This window comes from Halichoeres trimaculatus, unplaced genomic scaffold (genome assembly GCF_033239565.1).
Source record: "Halichoeres trimaculatus isolate MK-OKI-2021-1 unplaced genomic scaffold, fHalTri1.1 fHalTri1_scaffold_3, whole genome shotgun sequence".
Taxonomy (NCBI): domain Eukaryota; kingdom Metazoa; phylum Chordata; class Actinopteri; order Labriformes; family Labridae; genus Halichoeres; species Halichoeres trimaculatus.
The window spans coordinates 9,667,607-9,692,415 of record NW_027437181.1 but is presented as its reverse complement, the minus strand read 5'-3'; the positions used below and the strand labels follow the sequence as shown (position 1 = coordinate 9,692,415).

Sequence of the window (24,809 nt, the reverse complement as noted above, 5' to 3'; positions counted from 1 at the left end):
TCTTCATCAACTGTTGTAAAACTGGTATGACAGAGAGGGGCTATCGTTGACAGCTAACACACTGAGCTTTCCTGTGAAGCTGTCCTGGCTGAGCTGCATCCAGCCCATATGTAGCTGCAATCCATCAAAGGAAGACCAAGTTTTCAAACTAAAAGCAGAAGTTGCTGCGTCACTTCGCCTTTCAGTATTTACCAACATCCCCTGGTTCTCACTTCAGGCTGGTTGAAAAATTTTCCTTTACCTCTCAGCGTTTGTGCGATGTAATAATGCTAACTTGGCTCTGTTGATTTTACATACAGATGCAAAGTTGGCCACCTTGCAGTAAAAATCTGTACTTTGGTTTCAATCCTTGCCATTTGCATTGTGAGTTAGTCAAGTTTCTCCTCTGAGGGATAACATTACATAACACATCATCAGTCAGCATGAAGCCTTACTGCAGGCTCTGTAATTTAATACAGGAGTAACAACAGCGAGCAGACACATCCAGCAGAGGCTTTTTCACACCATTTTACAACATGCAGGGTGTGAAACTGAGTCCTGCTGCTCCCCACCTGAAGCCTGGCATCATTATTTGATTTTATCACCCCTCTATGATTTTGGATCAGGGGAAGATGCTGGGTTACAAAGATTGCAGTCTCTCTTTTCATCTCACCCTGAATGAGATCTTTTGGTGCGGATTTCTAAAAGCATCATTCAGAGTGCCACTGTTACCTTTTTTGCGCGCCGTGTCCTCAGGGTCCAGATTGCGGCTCACAGTCACCACTTTTATCAGGAGCCTGTTTCCTCCCTGGCGGATCATGTTGACCACCTGTCTGTGTCCCACCTTCACCACGTTCTCCTGGTTGACCTGCAGCAAACATATAAAGTTGGAGGTGTTAACTGCTGAAGACCATGAACCAGTCCCTTGATCCTGTGGAGGTGTGGATGGTGTGCTTCCAGGAAAATAACTCTTCACACAACAACTTCATGGGCTACAGAGAAGAAAGGGGGACTAACATTATTTTTTTCAGAGAAGTATCTTGTGTGCCAACATTATTCCATCTTTTCAGGTTCCTTTTCGCTGACAAGCACCAAGCACTCAATGATTTGGATGTGTGAGTTTAAAGAGAGGGTATTGTCCATTTTTGGACTTTATTCTGTCTCTCTGGTGCCCCTGTAGTACAGTTACATGATTCACCACTCATAAATAAACCTCCATTTTTCTCTTACTGGTGTTTTAGAAAACTCTTATTTCAGTTGCTGTCTGAAACACTTCATTTTTGCTGCTGTCTCTTTAAGGATCCATGTCCCACACACCCCCTTCACTCTGACTGGCCAGCCCTCCGGAGGAAGACCTTAGTGTTTGAGGTCCACCCCTACAACATTTTGTAACCTTCTCTATGTGATGACCTCATCATTTTAGTAAATCACATGAAGATCTTGTGCTTTTTTTCCCCCGAACAGAGTGTTCTGATCAGTTAACAGACAAATTCAGGGATTTCTACGTCATATGAATGTGTTCAATACGTTTGAAAAAACTGCACACGCTTATTCTGAACGTCCCGCATTCGTATTTGGCAATAGGGGAAAGGAGGATATCTCCTCTTTAATCCAGAGTCATGTCATACTAGAGATGGGCACCGAATTAGATACTTTTATAGGTACCGACCAAATTCTGTCAAAGGAGTTGACTGTGAGGTAGTGGAAGAGTAGGTGATTTTTCATGCTGTACATGAACACACCATTGCAAGGTAATATATTGATGAATAAATGTGTTTTATTATTGAACATGTTGATATTTTAACACATAAACACAAAAAGTAACGACAATTGGTACAGTTCAGCATGGATACGGATTGCCAAGTACCAGGTATCGGTACCTTCAAATGTGAAAGGTACCCACCCCTATGTCATATTGTTACAAAATACAAAGGAAATCAATGGAAAACTTTACACCAGAGTTAACAAATTAGAGGCTTCTTTGAGTGTCCTGGATCAATAAATAAATACATAAATAAAGAAAGAAAGAAAGAAAGAAAAAAGGTCCCAAAAGAGTTGCAACTTCACCCACACCAACTTGTCTGGAGAAACTGCATCATCACCATGATTCAAAAGGTATCGTTAAACTGATTGAACTGATGTTTGAGAGCAGGAGTGTCTAATTTTTTTTTTTTTTCAAAGAGGGCCACATTTGATCTGAAAAAAATGATCAAAGGCCAGCATCTCTTACTGACTGTTAATCAACCCTGAATGGAATATATAAATGCTTTATGCGTGAACTCTGTAAGTAGTTTCTGTAAAATCAGTCACTTTTTTGAGCCATCACTACAAACTGATGTAATCAAAGCTCATCTGCCCCTCAGCTGTCTCTTGATACAAGGTGATAAGTGGTCAGTTTTCTGCAGTGTGATGTGCCAGGTAAAAATCAGCAAACTCTGCTTTTTGTTTTCTGAGACTCTACTACATGCACTCTGGTTTTGTTTGAGCACTTGTCAGTCAATCTTAGGACCATTATCAGCAAATTGTGGAATGAAAGATGGGGGCTGCAGGAAAACAGACCTCGAGCCTGGCTTTGGACTAGCCACTTGCAGTGGAAACAATCTGAAGAGAGACCAAATCATGACCAAGACCAAAGTGTATCAACACCAAAACAAGATGAAGACTCTGAGCAGCTGTCACTGATTCATCAACAGAACCTCGACATAATGAAATAACGTCATCAGCAGATGTACGACATGAAAACACCACAGTCAGAGTTTTCTGTAGCAAACAGAGAAAAGGCTAAGCAAGCTTGTGTTTTAGATATACAGGATCATGAGGGGACATCTCTGACCTCCAGCATATTAACTCCGTGTTTTCAACATGTCATCACAAATGGCATAAAAAAGCACAGAAGCCTTTTGCTTTTTGGAGCAGAAATAATCAAAGTTGCAGCTCTTAAAGTTTTTCTTTTGGAACAGTTCAAACAGGATGTAACTTTCCTCTCTGTGTGCTTTTAAAGGGTTAACGTGAGTGAATTTGTTACCCAGAACTCTGCCACCCCCACGCTCATATCAGTTTTTCTGCTGTGCAAAGAAACACACACGCACACACACTTTCTACTTTCTGTTACAAACATGCATGCCCACATGGAGGCTGTTTAATCTCATTTCCGCTCGTCTAATTTAATATGGACCCTGCTGCAGCGCTGCTCTCATCTCGTCTCACTTCTTCAGACAAACGGAGGAGGAGGAGGGGTCACACGAGGGGATGAAAGAGAGGCCGCCCTGCAGCGACGGAGAACAATGATGGATGGGTGCACACAGAAAGGAAAGAGGGAGTGATGGAGAAAGAGGAGTGGAGGAAGGGGAAGACTTTGTTTCCCCTCTCGTGGTTTTTAAATCGAACAAACGACGGCCTGGCGTCACGAGGGCTGACATTTTCAGTAATTAGAGGGAAACGCTCCAACAGCTGTTTGAGCGTGACCTCGTGTTCCCTCCATCAGACACACTGAGGTTCCCTGACACACTACACACACACACAAAGCGAGTCCACGTATAGGGGTGGCCTTACGTAATCCTCTCTGTCTTTCCACCCTATTATGTAACCACGCCTGAAGGATGGACGCACGCACACTCACGTGAACATACACACTTGGGGATATTTTCTTGTTTGCCAAAATTATCCTGTTTGGATTAGTTGTGCCACTGATCCTGGAGAGGCTTTAGAGGATGAGCGACATGTTTTACAAGGATCAGACGTGATCAAAAATGAGGGCAGGTTTATCTTCATGTGTTTAGATCATATCTACATGTGTCTGGTAGGGGCGGGTTCCTGTCTCTGTGATCTCTCTGTGCCACAGGCAGCATCGCTGATGGAGGAAGCTGGAGCCTAACTGCCACACAGAAAAAGGGCACAAGCAGAAGAAAGCTAAACAGGAGAGTGATGGAGCTTGTGCTAAAGGCTAAAACACAAGATAAAGGCTAAAAAGTGGTAATCTTCATCCCAGCCCACATGCAGCAGTTATTCTGCAGTGGTCTGTTAAAACTTGAGAGTCCATCAATAAAATGAAGACTGAGGTTATGTTAGCTCTGCTTGGTGAGGTTAGAGTTAGTGGACGAGCACTGGTATAACCAGGATTCTTAACATCACTAGGGATGCACCAATCCAACTTTTCCGTACAGATACCAATACCAATACCTGGGCTTTGGGTATCTACCAATACCGATTGATACCACTGAATGTACCAGCAGATTGGTAAAAGCCATGCATTGGAATGTGCAGAAATTAATACTCAGTTGTATATTTTTTACTGGTAGACTGGTAATTCAGCAAAAAACAGAAAAAAAAGTGCATCAGAGGTAACAACCCCGAATCAAGTATCCAAGAGTTCTGGTAAAAAAGAAAAGGGAGAAAGCTGTTTTCCTGGATCGGCTCCTTCCCACTGATACTGATCCAGCTTTCAGGGGCACCGATCCACTGATACCTGGTTCCAGGATCAGTATCTGTGCATTGCTTAACGTTACATGTTACATGTTACATGTTACAGGCACGTCTCAGAGCACCAGGCTTTGAGGAACACTAAACAAGTTGTGGAAACTAAACTACAAACTAAGTTTAAAAAGTTGTACTGTTGTTACCTCCCATATTCTAGCTCTACCTAACCTTGTTGCTTTGCATCTTGGGAGAACTTAACTGAGAAAAGTAGAGTCAAAAAGAAGATCTTTTCTCTGAAACAGATTCACACCTTGGTTAGAGTCAGGTTTTTAATGTCAGTGAGTGCTGGTGCTCATGGGAAACCAAGTCATCATCCTAGAAAAAAACACAACAGATTATGGCCAAAGGTGGCACTACAACAAATCAAACTTCCATCAAACAAGTAAGAAGCTCACAGCTCTGTTTTGACAGCAGGTCAAACATTCTTCCGATCATGAATGGTTCCTGTGGTCTTTTGTTTGTCTGCATTTCAACCTTGGGGCCAACCATGGTCGATTACATAAACAGAACAGATTGGAGCAAATAAACAGTGGACTGAGTACTTCCCCCCCTTCTAAAGCATGAAGATGGCAGAGATGGAGCTGTGTTTGAGCTCCAAAAGGAGCCTGTAGATTGGGGACTTAGAGCGAGAGGCATCCTTCTCAAACAGCTTTAAAACACTATTAAATACTGATCTGATCAGGAAACAACAACACGGACATCAAACTAAAATAGGATGCATTCTCCAGGACTTCTTCTGCTGTCTGTTCCAGCCGTCTAATGCAGCTTACATAGACAGCTCCTTGAGGAAGAGGTTGCTGATGGTTCATCTTCACAATCAGATGCAAAACATCTCAGAGCTGCAAAACTTCATGGGTGTGTTTGCATCTTAATGCTATCAGGGCAAATGATCCACAGTTCTTGGTACCATTCTCAACTCATTTCATCTCATCTCATCTCTATGGTCTGCTGTGTTTGGTCTGCATGAAAACAGCCAATGAAAGCTGACTCTTATTCACACATTGCTGTGAATTACTGAAATTAGCAAAGTCCTGTTCAGCTACTAACACCACAAACAAGGACACAGGTTTGGCGCTAACCTGGAATTCAGATCAATTCCAGATTAATACAATTTTTCCAGTGCAGAGATGTGAAATATTAGTCTTCCAGTAATTTAAGGGTTTCTTTTTTATTAAGAGTCTCTGAAATCAACAAATCTCATTATCAAACAACAGCAAAGGCATAAAAAACTCCTGAAAGAAAGTCACAAGTTTAAGAAGTCAGTTCGTCCTTTTCTATGGATCGTACTATACTGTAATTTGAAAGTCTCTCCAGGTATTTTTTTCGAATCAATCTGAAGGGTAACTGAATTATAAAGAGGGATAATTTATCCTTGCTGAAGTCTCCTGAACTGTTTGTCTGTAACTAAATGATCAGACCGAAGCCTCAGGGGGGAAATCAATGCTTTAGCGATCAGTTACGTGTAAACGATAAGCACTATTGATTAATTCCCACAGTCATTACTCATGGTGTGAACATAGCCATCCCATCTGACACTGATGTGCTATGTGTGTGTGATTAGCTGAACAAGTGTGTGTGTGGCTGGGAAAACGTAAAAAGAGGAATGGCGCCTGAAGGCCGTAAAGCAGCAAAACACTCCTGAACCGACAACTACAAGACAGAAAAACACTGAGTGAGCAGCTTTATGGCTGAACATTAACTGTGTGATCAATAGTGCACAAACAAACACACACAAACACACACACAGATTAGAAATACTCAACACAAACGGGCCCGCAGAGTGATATGACTGTAGAAATCTGCCGTCTGTCAGATAAAGCAGAAGGGCCTATTCAAAAGCCATTATCATTATCACAACCATTACAACAGTTCCACAACATTAAACATCAGCCGCCCCATTACCCAGAACGCACTGCGGCTCTGAGTGTGTCCGATTGCTCAATCCAATCTCCCCTAATGCAAACATTCCTCGTTCACCCACAGCCGCTAATCTGATTAATCAATTATAATCTGACCTCTGCAGGCGAGCACGATCATGACACAGCGCTGATAATCCAGCCTGTCAGTCTGAGTGTGTGTGTGTGTGTGTGTGTGTGTGTGTGTGTGTGTGTGTGTGTGTGTGTGTGTGTGTGGAGGCACACCCAGGCATCAGCTGATCTCGCTGCAGTTACATAAACACAGACGGATGAATTAAAAGGCCTGAAATTGGTTGGTAATAACAGTTATGAGGTTAATTAAGTAAAATCAGCAGAGCACCTTTCATCCAACAAGCGTGCAGCCCTCAGAAAGACATAACCAAACAAACGAAAAAAAGAAATTTACCACAATAGAAAGAATTTCGGAGGGGAAATTGTTTGGAGGATTTATATTTTTTAGAGAGCAGAGAAACAGCGCAGCATTAATGCATGTGGCTTTATTTGTAAGTGTGTCTGATTGGTGCAGAGCAGCATTTCACTCCTGTGTTTGCTCAGAGTTTATTACAGAAGATTTCATCACGCTCTGCAGGTGTCCTACAACCTTTACAACTGCATAAATAATCATCCAGTTTATTCTTGCCCTCAACCCTTCACATGAATTTCTAAAAGTGGCCTTGCATTGTAAACAGAGAGCCATACTCCTGATGTGTTTGTTTGATGAAGCTGATCCTGTCAGCGCTCTAAAAGGAGAGCATCAGTATGAGCTCAGACACAGCAGGTTGCATCACAGTTTTTCTGCTCATTTGGAAACTATCACACCATGCAGTCTGAGCAGTTTGACTTTTTAAATGAAGGTAGCTCAATATCCAAGCTAACCACTCATCTGTATGTAATCAGCAGTGAGCTTTCAATAGAGACGAGTTTCTAAAGCATGAAGAGTCACCTGCCCATCTCCTGGGCGCCTCGTTCTCACATAGCTATTGTAGACTTATGTTGTAGTTTGTCCAAGAAGAGTTTGCACTTGACCCCTGGTTTATCATATCAAGAAGTTCTTCGGAAAACTGTTTGAGAACCCATAGTCTCTGTGGTTTTCTCTGGGTCTAAATCTAGAAAACTACACCAGTTCTACTGGTACATTCATGCTTCTTTGTCTTCTAGCAGTTAGCAAACAGCTAACCGCTAACAGTCACAATGTTGCTAGTGGTACAGCCAGGCCCTCACAGAAACAAGGAAAAACTAAATTTTAAGTAGGGCTGGAGGATATGAGAAAAAATCCTATCCTATCCAAGTTTTTTTTATTTTATTTTATCAGTCGATATTGATAATTATCACAGTATAAATCAAATGACTATTTTGTGTAGTTCGGGCCATTGCGCACATGAAGCAGATAGTCAGTCATGTGTCTGGGCTGACATTGATCATTAATGCCCTGGCATCAGTCTGGAGATCATTCAGTGGCAGTAGTCTTTCAACTGAGCCGCCAGCGGATAAAGAGGGAAGTTCATCTCCTGCGCTCTCTGGAGAGCACAAGAGATGAACTTTCATTACGCACGAATGAAGACCACGAGGCGGTGAAAACACAAAACTCCAGTTCAAAAAATCAAAGCTCAGAAATGGCATTTTTGGATAGACGATACATCTCCACTGTTTTTCTGACAGTCCAACTGTGTTCATAAGCACACGTAAGATTCTCTCTCTGTCGTCTTTTATTGCACCTCCACGCCTCAATGACCGCAGCCATTTGTGTAACAATGTGTGAGTTTGCATCTGCCTTTCAAACGTGCTAAATATAAATGCAAAAATAGTGACAGTAACAGTTTCAGGTTTCACTCTGAGGGCTAAATGATTATATTTGCATCTCCTCCTCTCAGATATGATTGGTTAATCATATGTCTGTCAAAAAATGAACAAATGAATTCTATTGAAATCTATCCACCATGTTTCATATTTCTATAGAGTTTTTCTGGGATATATATCTTATCTCGTTTTATTGCCCAGGCCTACTTTTAGAGGTATTTGATTCTTTATCAATTAAAAGATTTAAATATTGAAAACTCATCCCTACATTTTGAAGTTGTGTTGAATAAACAAAACAAATAAATAAATAAATACATAAAGACAAATATTACTTCTGATCTTCAGTTGACCATCAGAAAAACAGCTAACAACCAAATCTACTGAAACAAAATGAGCAAAAACAACATTTTTTTTTTTTTTTTTTGCTGCTGCTGCTCTGCCTCCATGGCTTTTCATGCATGAGTAACAACAGAGAGGAGATGTGCTTTACCTGCCACTTGCATTTGGCTTTTCATGGACACCTGATGTAGGGCAGAGAGCCCTCAGAGCAGAGCAATACTGACAAATTTAACTTTTTGCATGTAATTAATTCTCTGTCACACAAGTTGTCCTGAACTGCATTACAAGTGAGACAGTGCCTTATCTAGAAAACCCCTCAGGACAAGAGCAAATATATGTCTTTACTGCTTTCCACTGTGCCTCCAGCGTCTGGATGTGTGCATGATCGTAACAAGAATGGTATTTATTTCCTATACTCAACAACTTTAGCAGGAAAGCACATAAACTCCACCTGAACTGTCCTGTTCCTGCACCAAAGGCAATAAAAACCTATTTGTTTCATAAATTCTGTGAAACACACTCGACGCACACACATACACTCACACACTCATACACAGAGGCCATGTGCTTGTAAATGTACCTGTATATCTGCCTGCATACCTTCACCCACACATAAAAGCAGCTGCAGCAGAAACATTCATCATCATCTGAATCCTGGAGCTGATCTGCATCTGAGTCTGCAGGCTGCTCAGAATTTTGAGCGTGTGTGTGTGTGTGTGTGTGTGTGTGTGTGTGTATCCCCCCTGTAGGGAGCCAGGGTACATCAAAGCACACTCATTAAATACAGAAATATACACACTGAAAAAGAGTGTGTGTGTGAGAGAGAAACACACACACACACACACACACACACACACACACACACTGAGAAGAAGGAGTGAAAGAGGAGGAGAGGAGGAAGGAGACAGAGTTTCATTCTGATGACTCAGAGTTAGTTAGCAGAGAGTCTTGACTCTGATGAATCATGACTCTGAGAGCACGTTTGCACACACACACACACACACACACACACACACACACACACACACACACACACACACACACACACACACACACACACACACACACACACACACACACACACACACACCACACACACACACTACACTTGACTCCCTCAGTGATGACCACCTTCAACTAGTTCCTTCCAAATTTGAAGACTTTTCCAGGAAGTGGAGAGCTTCTTTTGAACATGACTGAGTGATGCTTCAGGATGCAGACTGACTGACTGACAGAGACATGACGCTGTCCTTGAGTGTGTTAGCTGAGTCCTGAGGTGCTTTTCGCCATGTTAAAGTGTCTGCTCGCCTCTTAGCTTTTAGCGAGGACGCTAAAAGGAGAACGGAGGAAGGAGGGGACGCAGCTGTCTGGATGAGAAATGCCTGTTTCCACAAGGAGAGGTTCAATGAGCTGCACATTTGTCTAACCTCTGACATCAGCTAAAAGAAAGAAGATCAAATGTTGCCACTGCAGCATTTTGAATACAGGAAAATTCTCCCTAGCAATTATGAAATATAGTTTCAGAACTTTTTTTTAAATTTCATTTTTATCCTTTTGTTCCATCTCCTTCTCCCTCCTGCAGCTGGACCAAAATGCTGCAAAGTGCTCTGACAAGTTCCAGGAAGCTCACATTAGACTCATCTTTGCTTCAAGTTTGCCCCTGGATTGACTTTAAGGTTCTTCTGTTTGTTCTCAAAGCCTTGAAAGCCCTGAGCCCCCTGCTACACATCTGAGCCTTTTAAGACCTCCAGACCTTTTAGATCCTCTGACAAGGGTCTCCTGGTTCCCATTTTAGCTGTGAGGGCCCCTAAATACATATTTGTACACGTTCTTTTTTGCCATTTTCTTTTCTGTACCGGTGCTCTCTTCGCTCCATCTCTATATTGATCAACAACCAATTCTCGCATCATCTTTCTTTCTCCCCCTGCAGCTTTTAACTTTGCAACTTTTCTCACAAGCTTTCATGCTCATTGATTCTATCAAACTTCAAAATATCAGAGATTATTTTAATCAAAGAAAAAAAGTATCTAAGCAATCAAAAATCTTGATAACCTTAAGGTCTTTTTGAAGCTTCCTTGTGTCCTTGAGGTTATACTCAAGGAGGGGGTATTCTGATTTTACCGATTGTAAACATACATATAAAGTATTAATGCTTAATTAGACTGAGCGTGTGCAGATTTTCAGCCTTTATATATTTATATGTTGTAGAAATCCTTGAATTTGTATGTAAAACTAGAGGTGTCCCAGTCTGATATTGATATCGGATATTGGTCCGATATCAGCAAAAAAAAAAAATATTGGTATCGTATCGGAATGCATCTAAAATCTCAAATATAAGCACTCTGATATAAGCAGTCCATTCCAGACTCCGCTCTTGCTATTTTTATTTGATTTATTTAGGTTATTTTCTGGGTCTTCTAATTTATTCTTTATTTCATTCAGTTACTAGTATATTCTTATGTTAAATGTTAAAATTTCTGTCACCCATTGGTTTATAATACATGGGTCAGTTTTTCCTCATATCTACTGTTGCTGACTACTGTTCTTTGTTTGAATAATATCACTTAATCAAGCCTTTTCTAACTTGATGGACATACTACAAAATAAGTAATAAAAGTATGCATGTTTAATGCTGATATCGTATCGGATTAATATCGGTATCGGCCAATACTCAATGCTACAGTATCGGTATTGTATCAGAAGTGAAAATGTGATATTGGGACATCCCTATGTAAAACTGATCAAAACACTCTAAAAACAGCACTAGATCCTTATGAAATGAGATCATCGCGTAAGGATCTTCTAACTGGATCTTCTAAATGACTTGTTAAAGAAGCAGACTCATAAACCAAGGCCTGCAAATAGCTTCACTCACTAGACCAAAAAAGTGAGAAAAGTTAAACAATGTTGATGATGTCTACAGACTTTATCAGGAGCCATATTTTCCTTTAAATGCACATCAGAGAGAGTCAGAGTCAGAGAGAAACATTTTATCCTCTGCTGGAGAAAAGTGGTATTTTTTTTCAATCCAGTTTCTAAACAAAGACTGAAATAAAGAATCTTAATTTGAACAAAAAAAACCCACAAAGAATCCCGATTTTGCATATCGTCAATATAAAATTAAACTTAAAACACTCTAAAAACAGCACCAGTGCCTCATGAAATGAGGTCATCACATAAGGATCTTCAAACTAACTAATGACAGGTTAAAGCTATGTGCAAACAGCAAGGTCTGCACATAGCTTCACTCAAAAAACCTCAAGAAGGCTGGCCAATCAGATGAAAGGGGTTTGTGGAGCAGGGAGTCTGCCAACCAAGTAAAGGTACTATGGGGGTGAAACATTCCCTCTTGTAGCACACATATCCAAATCTTTGGGTGCTTCGTGCTGTACAGAGACAAACAAAGTAAAATGACAAGATTAAGTTTACCTATTGAAAGCTGTTTCTATGCAGATTCAACAAAAACATATCACCTCTTTGTCATACATGATAAACCAATTAGGAGACAACTCCACCCCACTCAAAGCTACATTCAAAAAGTAGGGATGCACGACACATAGGTATCAATGTCGGTATCGGCTGATGTTGGTCATTTTTTTTAACATATTGGTATCGGCCGGTGTGTGAAAGTGGGCCCATATTTACTAATTAGCTGCCGGCCATATTTAGAGCATCTTGAATGATCTTTCAAGATCCAAATAGTATTGTTTTCCATGATTATGTAAACACCAAAACTACCTAAGCAGAGTGGACTCTCTTCTCCATTGCTGCTTTAATCCAAAAACAGAGAAAAATACTTTTTCTGATTGCGTTTATCTCGGGTGCTACATCCTTTGACCCTCTCCAAGATCGTCTTTTCTCATCACATCACATCACTATTTCTCTCGGAACTACCTTGACACATTACCTCAAGATTGTTTTTTTGTTTGTTTTTGTATCAATATTGATATTGGTAAATATTGCTTATCAGCTATAACAGCAATATTAATACTGGATATATCCAGTATTATATCAGTAGTATTATATTGGTATTGGTCAATATTTTTATATTGGTGCATCCCCATTAAAAGGATGCAGAAAACACGGATACTGTAAAATAGAGCACTACGTCCCCTCTTTAAAAAAGCCATCACAAATAATGGCAAAGGGTTATAGAAGATTTCTGGGTCTCAAGTAGTGAGGAGATGCAAGCTGGTGTCATGACACCCCCCAGACCACCATAGAAGAAGAAACCACAAAACAGCAGTGATCCAATCAGCAAGCAGAGAGAGAAAATCCTCTCATGCAGAAGAGAGGAGGACACTAATGGAGAGATCACAGTGTTAACTATCACTCTGCCCTACTGGCACACATCCAAACAGCTGATGAGAGCGACGGGCCCAGGATCCAGGATCTGATCACACCCTGAGCTCAGCTCACACACACACACACACACACACACACACACACACACACACACACACACACACACACACACACACACACACACACACACACAACACACACACACACACACACACACACACACACACACACACACACACACAGCCTCACTCTGACTGACACAGCAGCTCCCACAGTTCGGTTTCCTCAGACCTGATGGATGGGATTTGGCTCAACTGAGTCTACAACTTACAGAATCGGTTAGGGGTGTATTTTATCACTGCTGGGGGAGAACTGGTTTCACTTTTTAGCTCAAATCCAGCACAGAGCTTGATGCTAAAGCTTCTTTTAACAGCAGCTCAGAAGTCTCTCTCTTGTATTCAAAGACCTTGGGCACTTTTGTTGCAGACTTTTGTGTCTTAATGGCACAAAATTTATCAAAAGGCATCAAAAGATTGCTTAACCTAGCATGATGAAAACACAGGCAGCAACTCATGGTTTCTTTAATACTTAAAACTTTTTTTTAAGAGGGACATCGTGATTTTTCATTTATTTATTTTTTGATTATGTCCCTCTGGTGCCCTCATAGTATCTTCACATGACTTGTAGCTAAAAAAAAATCTTTCTTTTTCTCTCACAGCCTCTGTCTGAGATGCGTCGTGTAGCTGCTGTCTCTTTGAGGCTCCTCACTCCACAAAACCCCTTTCCTTCAGACTGGCAGTCCCTATGGAGGCCTGTTGGGGGTGGACCTATGGGCAGACGTTCAAGAATCGCTTCTCCAGTGTGTCAGGAGATTCTTTTTGCAATTACCTCATTTTTTTAGCAAGTCTGGTGAAGACCTTGTGCTACATTTTTAGAATGGAGTGTTTTGATCAGTTTACAAATTTTTACAACTATGGGAAAATAAAATATGGGTGAAAAGAATACAGAAGGGGAATACAAATGTTGGTTGTGACTGCGTTCAGGCAAGAGAGTGACAATGGAAACAGAAATGTTAGACGAACCAGACAGATAACCTCTTAATACCTCCGCTACTTAACTTTCTAAAACCAGAGGTCAGCCATCTGTCAGCTGAGATTTCACCTCAGAGATGGAGTAAAAAACTCAAACTTCATATTCTGGAGGTCTCCTGACCTAGATTCATCCATGTTAAATTCACTTCCTCTCCGCAGCCCCCGCCCCCTTCCTCCTCTGTCCTCATGTCCTCCCTTCTCCTAAAAACTCCACGTCACACTCCTCTCTGTCTCCTGAGTCTCTGTTAAAGCTGCATTATCACCACGTACACAGCACAGCACAACATGTTCCCGGGTTGCTAGGAGACAGTTGCTGTGTGATACCACTGTAGGTGGGAGTGGTGCTGAGGATGTTATCAGTGTTGTGGTGGGAAGGGATCGTACCATGTATCTTAAAAAAAAGGGTGGGTTAATTTAATGCTTGGTCTTGTTTTTGTCAATGAAGACTTGTTTCCTAAAACTTCACCCCCATTCTCTCATTCCCCTCCAGAGTCAGCCATCTTGAAATGTTCCCGTCTCTGAGTGTTTTTGTGCCGTGGCTGTTTGGAAAATAAAAAGCCGCTCTCTTTGTGCGCTCTACCTATAAGTAAATTATTTATAGGAGACGACGCTGGTACTGTGTTATTTTAGGACTGAACACCATGTGACTCAGTGCGTGCGTGTGTGGGAATGTGCGTCGACTCATGAGGTGTGTGTGTGTGTGTGTGTGCGCTCACAGCTGCATGTGTGATCTCTGACTCTCACTGGGAGGTATCAATTAGTGTTAAAGTGTTAAAGTGGAGAAAGCAAATAGCTGAAGGGGGCTGATGAAGATGAAGATGATAAGGAGCATGATCTCTCTCATCCCATCAGATTTTGAAGCCTGAGGAGTGGAGGTCTCAGTCCTCTTTTCCTCTGCGCTCACACCTGATGAAGCTTTGACATGTGAAGCTGTATATATGTTGAATTTCTTTGAACATGACACTGGGAGACATGGCAGTGTTAATAAATACAGGGGAACAAGTAAGAAGGACTTCCTCGAACCACTTTATAAAATTATGACTTGAAAAAAAGCACTTTCACCTAGAAAAACGAACCAAAACTTGGCTTTTTTTTGCAGAAACATCAAATATCAACACATAATGGGCTGCACCCTCAAGTGAAGTTATTACCACTCCTACATCTGCACAAATTAACTCGAACCAACAAGACAAAAACGTGCTCCCACAGGGTAATTTTCTGGTACACACAACATAATAACTTCCTCCCACCTCTCTTTTGTTGGATCTAACACTCAAACATACACAAATTTTCAAAACAAGATGATTGAAAATAAAAGCTTTGAGATCTTGGAGTCTGACTTTACATTCATGCGCCTCACTTTCTTTAAGAAGAAGTTCCCTGACAGCTTTTCTGAGCTCATTCATGAAATCATTCCAATACAGCTGCATTCTCTTCCCCACCTTCACGGCCACAGGCTCATTGATATTTGTTTATGAGTTTTAAGACCATGAGGCTCAAAGGAAACACTCTGTTTGTTTAAAACAAGCACACAGTATATGTTAGCAGATATATTCAGTGTTTGTTTTGCATTTCATGGGACGCCTGCTCAAGAACAATAATACAGAATCCTTCAAGCGACGTCCCTGACAACACATCCTTCAAAAGCTGAAGTTTGTTAAGTTTAACCAAACCAACAAAGAGACATCTGAGCCCATGTGTGCATCCACTCAACAAACTAAACATTACGGCTGAAATACAGCAGATGCATCTACAGTGCATCTCCATTCCGTCACAGCAAACGGATCAGAGAGATTTCCATTTAAGTCAATATGTCAGGTTATACTGGATCCATTTTGTTGCAGTACATCTGCGTGGCTGGTTCGTTGTGTCGCAGGTAATACACAGCCATCCTATTTTGGTAGAGGCGAAGCTGTGACACATAAATTTAGCGTATGAAAGATTGAGTGAGACAGGAAGTTGTGACCAGAAACAACCCAAAAACACCCAGTGACTTTCAAAATAAAACAGACTGTGTCGGAATCAGTTTGTATTAGTGCTGCACGATTTGGGGAAAAGGTGCGATTTGCGATTAGGTGGACAATATTGCGATTGCGATTGTGCTTGCGATTTAATAAAAAAAGTTGTGTCATGATAAGTCTACAGACTTGCTTGGTTATCATGGAGAAAAATCTGAATTGCATGTGCTGACATTGCAATTGCGATTGCGATAACCTCTTTTGCAATTACGTAATTGCATGTGCTGACATTGCGATTGCGATTGCGATAATCGTGCAGCCCAAGTTTGTATTTAACTTGACTTCAACAACAAACAGACATAATGAGTGGGGCCAGACCAGGAGTCAACAGGTTTGAGGTTTTACAGCCCAACGTGAATGAAGAGAGACTCATCAAAGGAGTGGGAAGTGCTGGAACACCTTTATCTGTGACTCCAGCTGTCTGCTAGTCATGCAGCTTGTCAGACTGAACACTCGGCAGGTGTAAGTTGAGAAATGCAGTCAAGACCCCGTACAGCAGAGTCACACTGCAGACACATCTGTTGTATGTCAGGTGTTAGTCATAATGGGAACGACTCATTTGGTGATAGCGCTAGCCATACATGACTACCACAACCTGGCCAGCTAGCTTACTGCACCATGAAAGCGAGGCAGGTGGAAAACACCAACTAGGACATGTGTACTCCACATAAGCAGTGATAAACATGGCAAGCAGTAATGGTATCACTGAGAAAGAGAAGGAAAAATATTTTTTGGTGGAAGAAATTGAGATTTTCAAGAAAAATACCAACTCTTATCAGCTATTCAGTAGTCAAAGACAAGAATTAAGGACCAGGAGAAAGTTTTGTAAAACATTTTGGACAGAATAACTGCATGTGGTGTTACCGGGCGCACAGTATTTGATTTAAAAAGAAGGAAAGAAACATTAGAGCGACTTTACAGAAAAAGGTGCTGTTAGCGCCTGTAATCATGGGTTCTATTGAATCTTATGCTCTGTCGGGGCGTTAACCTGGCTGATGCAAGCTGCCAATCAATTTTTTTTTCCACTGTTAGCACAAACAGTCTGTTTCAAATGGTAATATCTGGAGGTGCACACAAGCCCAGGACAAAAACACTACAGCTGGAATGATATTCTATTCTTGCAAATTAGTTCTATTACGAGTTTTGGGATGCCACTTTGATTTGAATTGCGATTTTTCATTATTTACAATTTTTGTGATTTTTGGTTTTCTTTTTTATCACCAGACCATGTGAAAAAGCTGAATGATGATGATGTCTACAGACAATATCAGGAGCCTCATTTTCCCCATCCAATGCACATTGCGTGAGTCAGAGAGAAACATTAAGCCCTCTGCTGGAGAAAAGTGGTAACTTTTTTCCAATCCAGTTTATAAACATAAACTTAAATGAAGGATTTGATTTGGGGAAAAATAAATAAATAAACAATAAAAAATAATGTTTATTGTAATGATTTTATCTCCCATCCCCAAATAACAACTTTAAGATGAAAAATACTACACTTCCATAACATGCAAGGGGTTGTTATTGCACATAAATAATCGTAAAGTGAACACAATTGTATGCATAATGCAGCAAAAGCACAACAAGCTGCAAACTCAACCATTTTATGCTTCATGGAGGGGTCAGAGTTCTCCACAGATCCTCCTCCAATCCAAATGGAGCAGACACTGTGATTAAACCAGTGATAAAACATCTCTTAATGTCACTCCTGCAGGGCTTTGCTAGCTGCAGGCAGAGCAGTTGTTAACTTTACTTCATTGGCTTAATAAAACCCCTCCTCTGGTTGAGGTGAGGCATACAAAGCCTGATTTTCAGCTGATTTTGATCAATGGAAAATCTCTGACCCTGCAAGTTTCCATCTTTAGATATTTCAAATTAAATGACTCCAGAAAACTGATAAACCGTAAAAAAACACACTCTTGTAGAATAAGGGGAAAGTTTGTTGTCAAAATGACCTGCAAAAAGGAACAAAAGCTTGAAATTTCCCTTGGGTGGTCAAGTTTGATTCCACTTACAGAACCCTGAGTCTATCCCTGCTTTGAATTTTAATGTTTTGTGGCATGTTTGCATTATTCAGCCAACAACATGCCACGGTCAGCTCTCTAACCCTCGGGTCAGCCTCACTGCCACCCACCAAACTGGTCACCAGTCATACATAAGTGGGTCAAGGGCAGTAATGCCTGTAATCCCGTCTAAAGCACAGCAACACAAGCTAATGCTAGCCCTGCAACAAGGCGTTATCAGTCTTTGTAGATATCCCAGTCATGATTTGTGGAAGGATTAGATAGTATCTGATGAAATATAAAGGGTGAAATCTGAAAATGAGGTCAAACAGCATCAAACCCTGTGAGGAAAACCAGACGTTTGACAGCCTGCAGAGTTTGCTCTCCAAAGCAGCTTTTCTCTTTCATATTTAACAGCATCTCGAGGCTTTCTGCCTCCAACATGACAGACAGTGAGAGGAGAGGGACCACATGACATTTACAGAGATAGATTTCAGCCAATCTGAAGGAAAAAACAGATGAAAAACACCTTCAACTGTCACGTAAAGCATCCCAGGCACCAAAGCTGAGCATTGTTGACGCACAATTTTCATCTTAATGCTCTAAATCTATCTGTTCATAAAGTCTGCAGCATGCTACTCAAAAGTGATGCATTATTTTTTTTCTCTAAGGTTTAAAATCCCAAAGATTATTCTTCTATGTACCATGAAACCTCATGCAATTTAAAAAATCTCTTTTCCTAGAAATCAGCTGTCATTCATTTGCTAAGAATACTTTTAGGAATAGTAGTGAATCCTTTCAGTGCAACAAGTAAGCACTGCTAGATTAAAGTTGACAAAGCTACCTAACTCTTGGAAGAAGACAGTGATGTTACTCTGCAGAACTCAGAAGTAGCTAATCCACCACTGCAATGGTTTAAAAGGCTGCTTTGGATGCAATAAGATAATTGTGCAACTCACAAAGATACTCAAATGAACCAACAGAGGCAGCATCAGACCACCAGCACTATAAGCTCCATAAACTGTGGACGTAGTCTCGGTGACCTCACTCTGTGGCATCTGAAGAGCAATAAACTCAACCACATAAACTCAAGAGAAAATAACACAAAAAATATAAATGTTTGCTTTCCTCTTTTTAATACAGTCACAAATCACACAGCTAGAGCAGCAAATCTCAACAAACATTTACTTTAACTGAGAAAAAAGGAAGGAGACCTGTCCCCCATCCCACCTCGGTAGCGCTATTGTTTAAAAGGGGACAACAATCAAACTTTGTAAACTCAGTTTGTAGTTTTTGTATCTAGATGGTGAGCAGACAATCTGTTTAGTGTTCCTTACAGCCAACCAAACACTGTAAAAAAACATGTACACAGCCTGATGCAATGGTTTCTGAGGAGGTGCTATAAAGCCAACCAATGGTGTCCCCGATAACAAGAATGCTGACTCAACCTAACTTTGAGTCAACATGGTACTTGCACCAATCCAGCTTTTCTGGTCCTGATACCGATACCAATCCTGATCGGATACCAGTGTTTAAGGATCCTGTGTTATGCAAAAATCACTTTATTAAGTCTTTTAGTGAAATTTGTGGGTCTTTGGCTTTCCTCCCAGCCCACAAAATGTGATATTTAATGACAAAACCTGTACTTAGTAGTAGGGCTGCAACTAACGATTATTTTTAGTGTCGACTAATCTATCAATTATTTTTTCGATTAGTCGATTAATCACGATTATTTTGAGTTTCAACCTAATTTGGCCTTTAAAAGGTGCAGACCTTTATAATTCAACCTGTGTTTTGCATTTTACTGCATTTACCCAGAGTTAGGTTCTCATCTCTGATTGGTCGGCCCTGTGTCACGTTTGTTTGTTTGTTTGTCTTTATTTCATTCATGATGACGTGAAAAAATATAAGTACTAGGCTATACAAAAAATAAATAGGCTAAATCTCAAACTGAATGAAGCAGGTAACAGGGAAATTAAGTTGTTGTACGCAGTGTTGGACAGACCGCTTATTAGTGACTTTGGGCTCGTTTTCTAATGTTTATTTGCTCACTGGGGCTTGCTTTGCTCTCTGTGTGATCCCGTCTGAATCTCTCCCAGCTCTCCATAACAACGCGTTAAGTTTCGTTTCTCTACATGCGCTACTTCCACTTCGCTCATTCGCACTCCGCCCCTCCTCCTCCACGCTGAGTGTTACCGCTGCAGTGTGAGCTTGAGAGTAATAAATGTCCTCTCTTTTCTAAAGTTAGGGGAGTTTTGACACTAGTTTGTCGCTTAGATCCTGAAAAACTGTCTGTAACAGAGAGTGAAGGGGACTCTCTAGATCACGTTATCAGACGCTAAACTCCGGGAGCTGTCAGGCTCCGTCAGAGCCTCCGTCGGCGCACAGCGCTCTCTGGAAGTGGAGATTTTTCCTCATCAATATTCCTCACGTATGAACTTCGTGATCTTTTCCCATAAAAGTATCCAATAACACAGCACCTCATGGTGTGAACTGAAGTTACAAATGAGTGTTACCACCTGGTATTTGATTTCACCATACGACAACAACAATAAAAACAATAATACGACGCGTCGACTATTAAAATTTGCGTCGATGAATTTTTTTCGTCGACGTAGTCGATTATGTCGACTAATCGTTGCAGCCCTACTTAGTAGTGCTTGTGAATATAAAATTCTGACCTAAAACGAGCTGTTTGGATTTTGGGGATTTGCCGACATCGATGATTTCCTTTTTTGACCAATCAGGGGCAAGTCTGACCTGATTGGTCCACCAGAGCAGTTATCCCCAAACCCAAATTGAAGAGCCATCACGGCTCTGTTTTTGGCTGCAACATAGTTCCATGCACAAACTTCCCATCTCGGAAGAAGACAAGACTAAGTGGCTAGAGTTCATTTATCAGGAAATGTGCCAGCTACACTCAATGAAACTGTGCATGTGTGTGCTAGTCACTTCACAGCTGCTTTTCTAACAGTACAATAGAGGGCTAGCAAATAGACTGGTCCTGAATCCAGGCGCATTACCAACCATTCGCCAACAAACTTCGGACCCTGGAAATGTGAGTATTTCAAATGCGCTGTGGGACACCTCTGTGTTAGCTTCAGGACGCTAGCTTTAGCTGCAGTTAGCCTGTTGTTTTAGCCTGTAATGTTACAGTAAACAAGCTTCACTGTTTTCTAAACATTGTGCACTCAGAGCTTGTGGCCGCACCGCTCTCAGTGATGCGGAAGAGCGGGGCGGTATCAGCAGTGGATCATTTACATACGAAGGTCACGCCCACTAAATCAGAGCGTTCTGAACAGAGGGGCTATGAGAGCCTGGAAACAATGCTGCTGTGCTTGATTTATTAGCTTTTTGGACCAAAACATGTTACAACCATTTCATAGAGACATCAATGATCCATATTAAACTGCAGAAAAGGAGCATAATTTGGGACCTTTAAAGAAATGTTTCAGAATTTACAGAAATGACTCTTTGATTGTAAAATATTATACCATATAGACTAAATCATAGCTTAGCCTTAGTGTCATGTTTGGACCAATCCTTTCCACGATCTAGCTTTGAGGGGCCGGATCGGCACGGATTGGAGCAGCTGCTTGGACCAAAACTGTTTTTATAACCAGGCTGTATGTTGATTGCATTGTAATACGTCCATCAGAGATTCCTCGCTACCAGCCTCAAGTGGAAACTCAGAGAATTGCAGTTCTTTTTGCCACTGGGCTCTAACAGAGTTTGACATGCTTTGAGAGAACTTCTAATAGACATTCAAAGGGACTCAGCTTTTTGCACTTCTTTGAGTCCTTGGGCTTTTGGTGACTTTTAAAGAGTCTCACACACTATTACCCGTTTCTGACTTATAGAAGCTTTGAGTCTCAGAGAACAGGACCCATGGTTTAGTTTGTTTTCTGCCAAGTTGAATCTATGAAATCCCATCAGTCCGTCAAAAACAAAGACTTAGGAGCATTGACCCACAAAGATTACATTATGGTTTGCGTCTGCTTTATCCAAACAATCCTGTTTTTTATTTGTAGGCTTCAGTTTAGACCCCAGAATATGTTAAGATAAGCCCCAGGGTTCAAATCTAGTCTTTAATAGGAACATGCAAGTTTTTCTTTTTTTTATCATGGAAATCTTTGAATGGAGAGACACAGTGAGCCTATGAGAGACTCCCCCCCATCCCCCACCACACACACACAGACTGGCTCCTCTTCTTCCTTTTTACTTTAAAAGCTTTTTGAGAAAGAGAAAGAAACGGCGAGGAGCGCCTGTGCCAGTTCACTGCACAGCTGACAGTCGTGTGCTGTGTTGCAGTCCTCAGAGAGCTGCAGAGAGGCAGAGACTTGACAGGGGCCTACACACACACACACACACACACACACACACACACACACACACACACACACACACACACACACACACACACACGCACACACACACACACACACACACACACACACACACACACACACACACACACACACACACACCTGAGGGCACAGGGAGGCAGATGCATTTGCATGTTACACTGGTCACACACCCTTCTCCTGGACAAAGTTATGTGTTATATAAGAGACTAAGTGCTCTCCTCTGTCTGCAGCCATCGCACACACTCAAACACACACCAAGCCATAAACACACTGACACACATGTACATGATGCAAACTTTTTTATGCAAGTTAAAACCTTAGGGCTAGAAACATAGAAATATTAAATACAGAATGATAGAAATATACTAAATACATTCCCTATTTTTGCTCTCTTCTTTCTTTCTTTCAGACATGAACAGCATGAACCGCTCTGGGACAACCCCTCCCTTCTTTAAAGATACATGTCACCCTGTTTCACTCCACCTGAGAGCTCCTCTAAGAGCCCAAATCTCCTCCTGCTCATGCTCAATGCTTCTGAGCCCAGCTGAATTTATACAACAGAGGGCTGGGGGATGTTTTGGGGTGTGCTTCGAGTGGATTCCTCTGTAGGAGTTCACAGAATGGTCAATGATGGAGGCAGATGGAATGCCAACATCCTGCGAGTTTGATCAAAAACCAGGAAGTATGAAGACTAAGTTCACCTGCAGCTCCCTTTGCTTATTGTTTGTGAAACGAAGACGCATGAGCAGGTGTTTTCAAAGAAAGGGTTTAAATCAAAATGAAATGATGGATTCTTCGTTTCAGTGTCCTGAATAAGAGTCAGACATTTAATAAGCCATACATCACTTTGAAGGCTGCGTAAATTAAATTAAAATCAAGTCAAATAACTTAACGTATCCATTAAAAGCCTCATTTGTTTAAAAGCATCGGTGCAAACCTGACAGAAAGCTTGGCAGGGTTACAACAAAAGTAGACATCCAGCTCTTTAAAGGAAGCCATTTAGAGTGTAACTTACAAGGCTGGAGATGCGCTCACTGTGAAACTTTGCATTTGTGTCCAACTCTATCTTGAGCCTAATTATCATAAATATACTTGCCTGAGGAAACCCATAAAGGGCGCAGCAGAGAGCTCAGGCTGTATGTAATTATGTGAACATTTACATTTGCTGTCAAGTGCAAAAACCAGACCAGTGTTTATCCAGTAGGGTCTTACTAAATCCATCTCGACTGTGCATAGGCTGCTGGTATAAAACTAAAGCTCTGAACAATGTGCAAAAACTCAACTCTTACAGCTTAGGTCTTTACATGAATGAATTTATCAGGATGTGAAAATGTGAGAGTTCAAAAACACACATCAGAGGACACAAGATCAGATTAAAGTTATGAAATGGAGTAGAAAATATTTCAGAATACAGGATCAGAAATATTTTGGTCTAAAATGTTGTATAGTCTGAATATGAAAAGCAATCCTGTTACAACCCATATCCTGATTTTGTCACAAAAACTTCTGACCTATTTTCCCCATATCGCCCCCTAATGGAGAACATTTTCCTTTGTCAGAGGCAGAGTTTGCTGATGTTTACGCAGCACGTAACACTGCAGAAAACTGACCACGGCACTTATTATCAAGGATCAAAAGACACCTGAGGGACAGGTGAGCATTGATTTCATCAGTCTGTGATGATGGTACAAGGTTTAAGCACACACTGTGACTGATTTTTACAGCAATCACTAAAAAAATAGCTCAAAGTGCATTTATATGTTACTTTCAAGGTCAGACACCACTGACAGAAAGCAGAATCAGAGATCCATTCGGCCCTATGATCTCCACAGCAACCAGCATCAGGCTCTGACAGGAAGATTTTAGATATTATCTTGTCACTACACAATTTTCATATGTAAGATATACTTAGGAGAAGTGATGAGGTCAAAGCCAAGGCACATGACAAGTGTTTTGTTGCTGATTTCAAATCACTAAAATCAAAGTTATCTGACTGAAATCTATTCAGTGAAAAAGCTCAGCCTTGAGAGTGATATTGCTTCATCAGTGCTGAGTTCAACACGTGGCTCAAAAAGCTGATCTTTGAGAAAAGAAGTGAAAAGTCTGAAGTTATTGCAAACACAGCTAGCAAAGCATGCAACTCCCGGTCAATGGTTAATCTCTCGGATGAGGAATTATTCTGGAAATGTAGATGCTGAAAACTAAAAGTGTGTATGTGCGTGATTTCTCCACGAGGAAACAAACCTGATTACATTTTTCTCATCATACTCGGAAGGTTTTTCAGCTTGTTCTTGTTCTTCTTAGAAACTAAATGGATTATGTCATGTGCACTGCAGGAGAGGAACACTAGCTCACAACAGCTGCACGCACGCCTCATCAGATATCATCAAATAAGCTGCCAGAGAGTAATGAATTCAGAGGAACAAATGAGACACAAACATCAAAATTACTAAAAGAGGAGATGGAAACGAAGTCCTCTTTGACTAAATCTGTCAACAGTTTTTATCTTCTTTCACAG

At 41.1% G+C, this 24,809-nt stretch overlaps 1 protein-coding gene across 1 annotated transcript in view; it reads right to left on the bottom strand.

Moving 5' to 3' along the window:
• Positions 1–24,809, bottom strand: part of LOC141788046 (SH3 and multiple ankyrin repeat domains protein 2-like) — a 290,879-nt gene that overhangs the window by 36,425 nt on the left and 229,645 nt on the right. Inside the window, exon 19 of the mRNA XM_074666864.1 lies at positions 712–847. Within this exon, the coding sequence (XP_074522965.1) occupies positions 712–847 (136 nt within the window). The remainder of the gene's footprint in view (positions 1–711; positions 848–24,809) is intronic.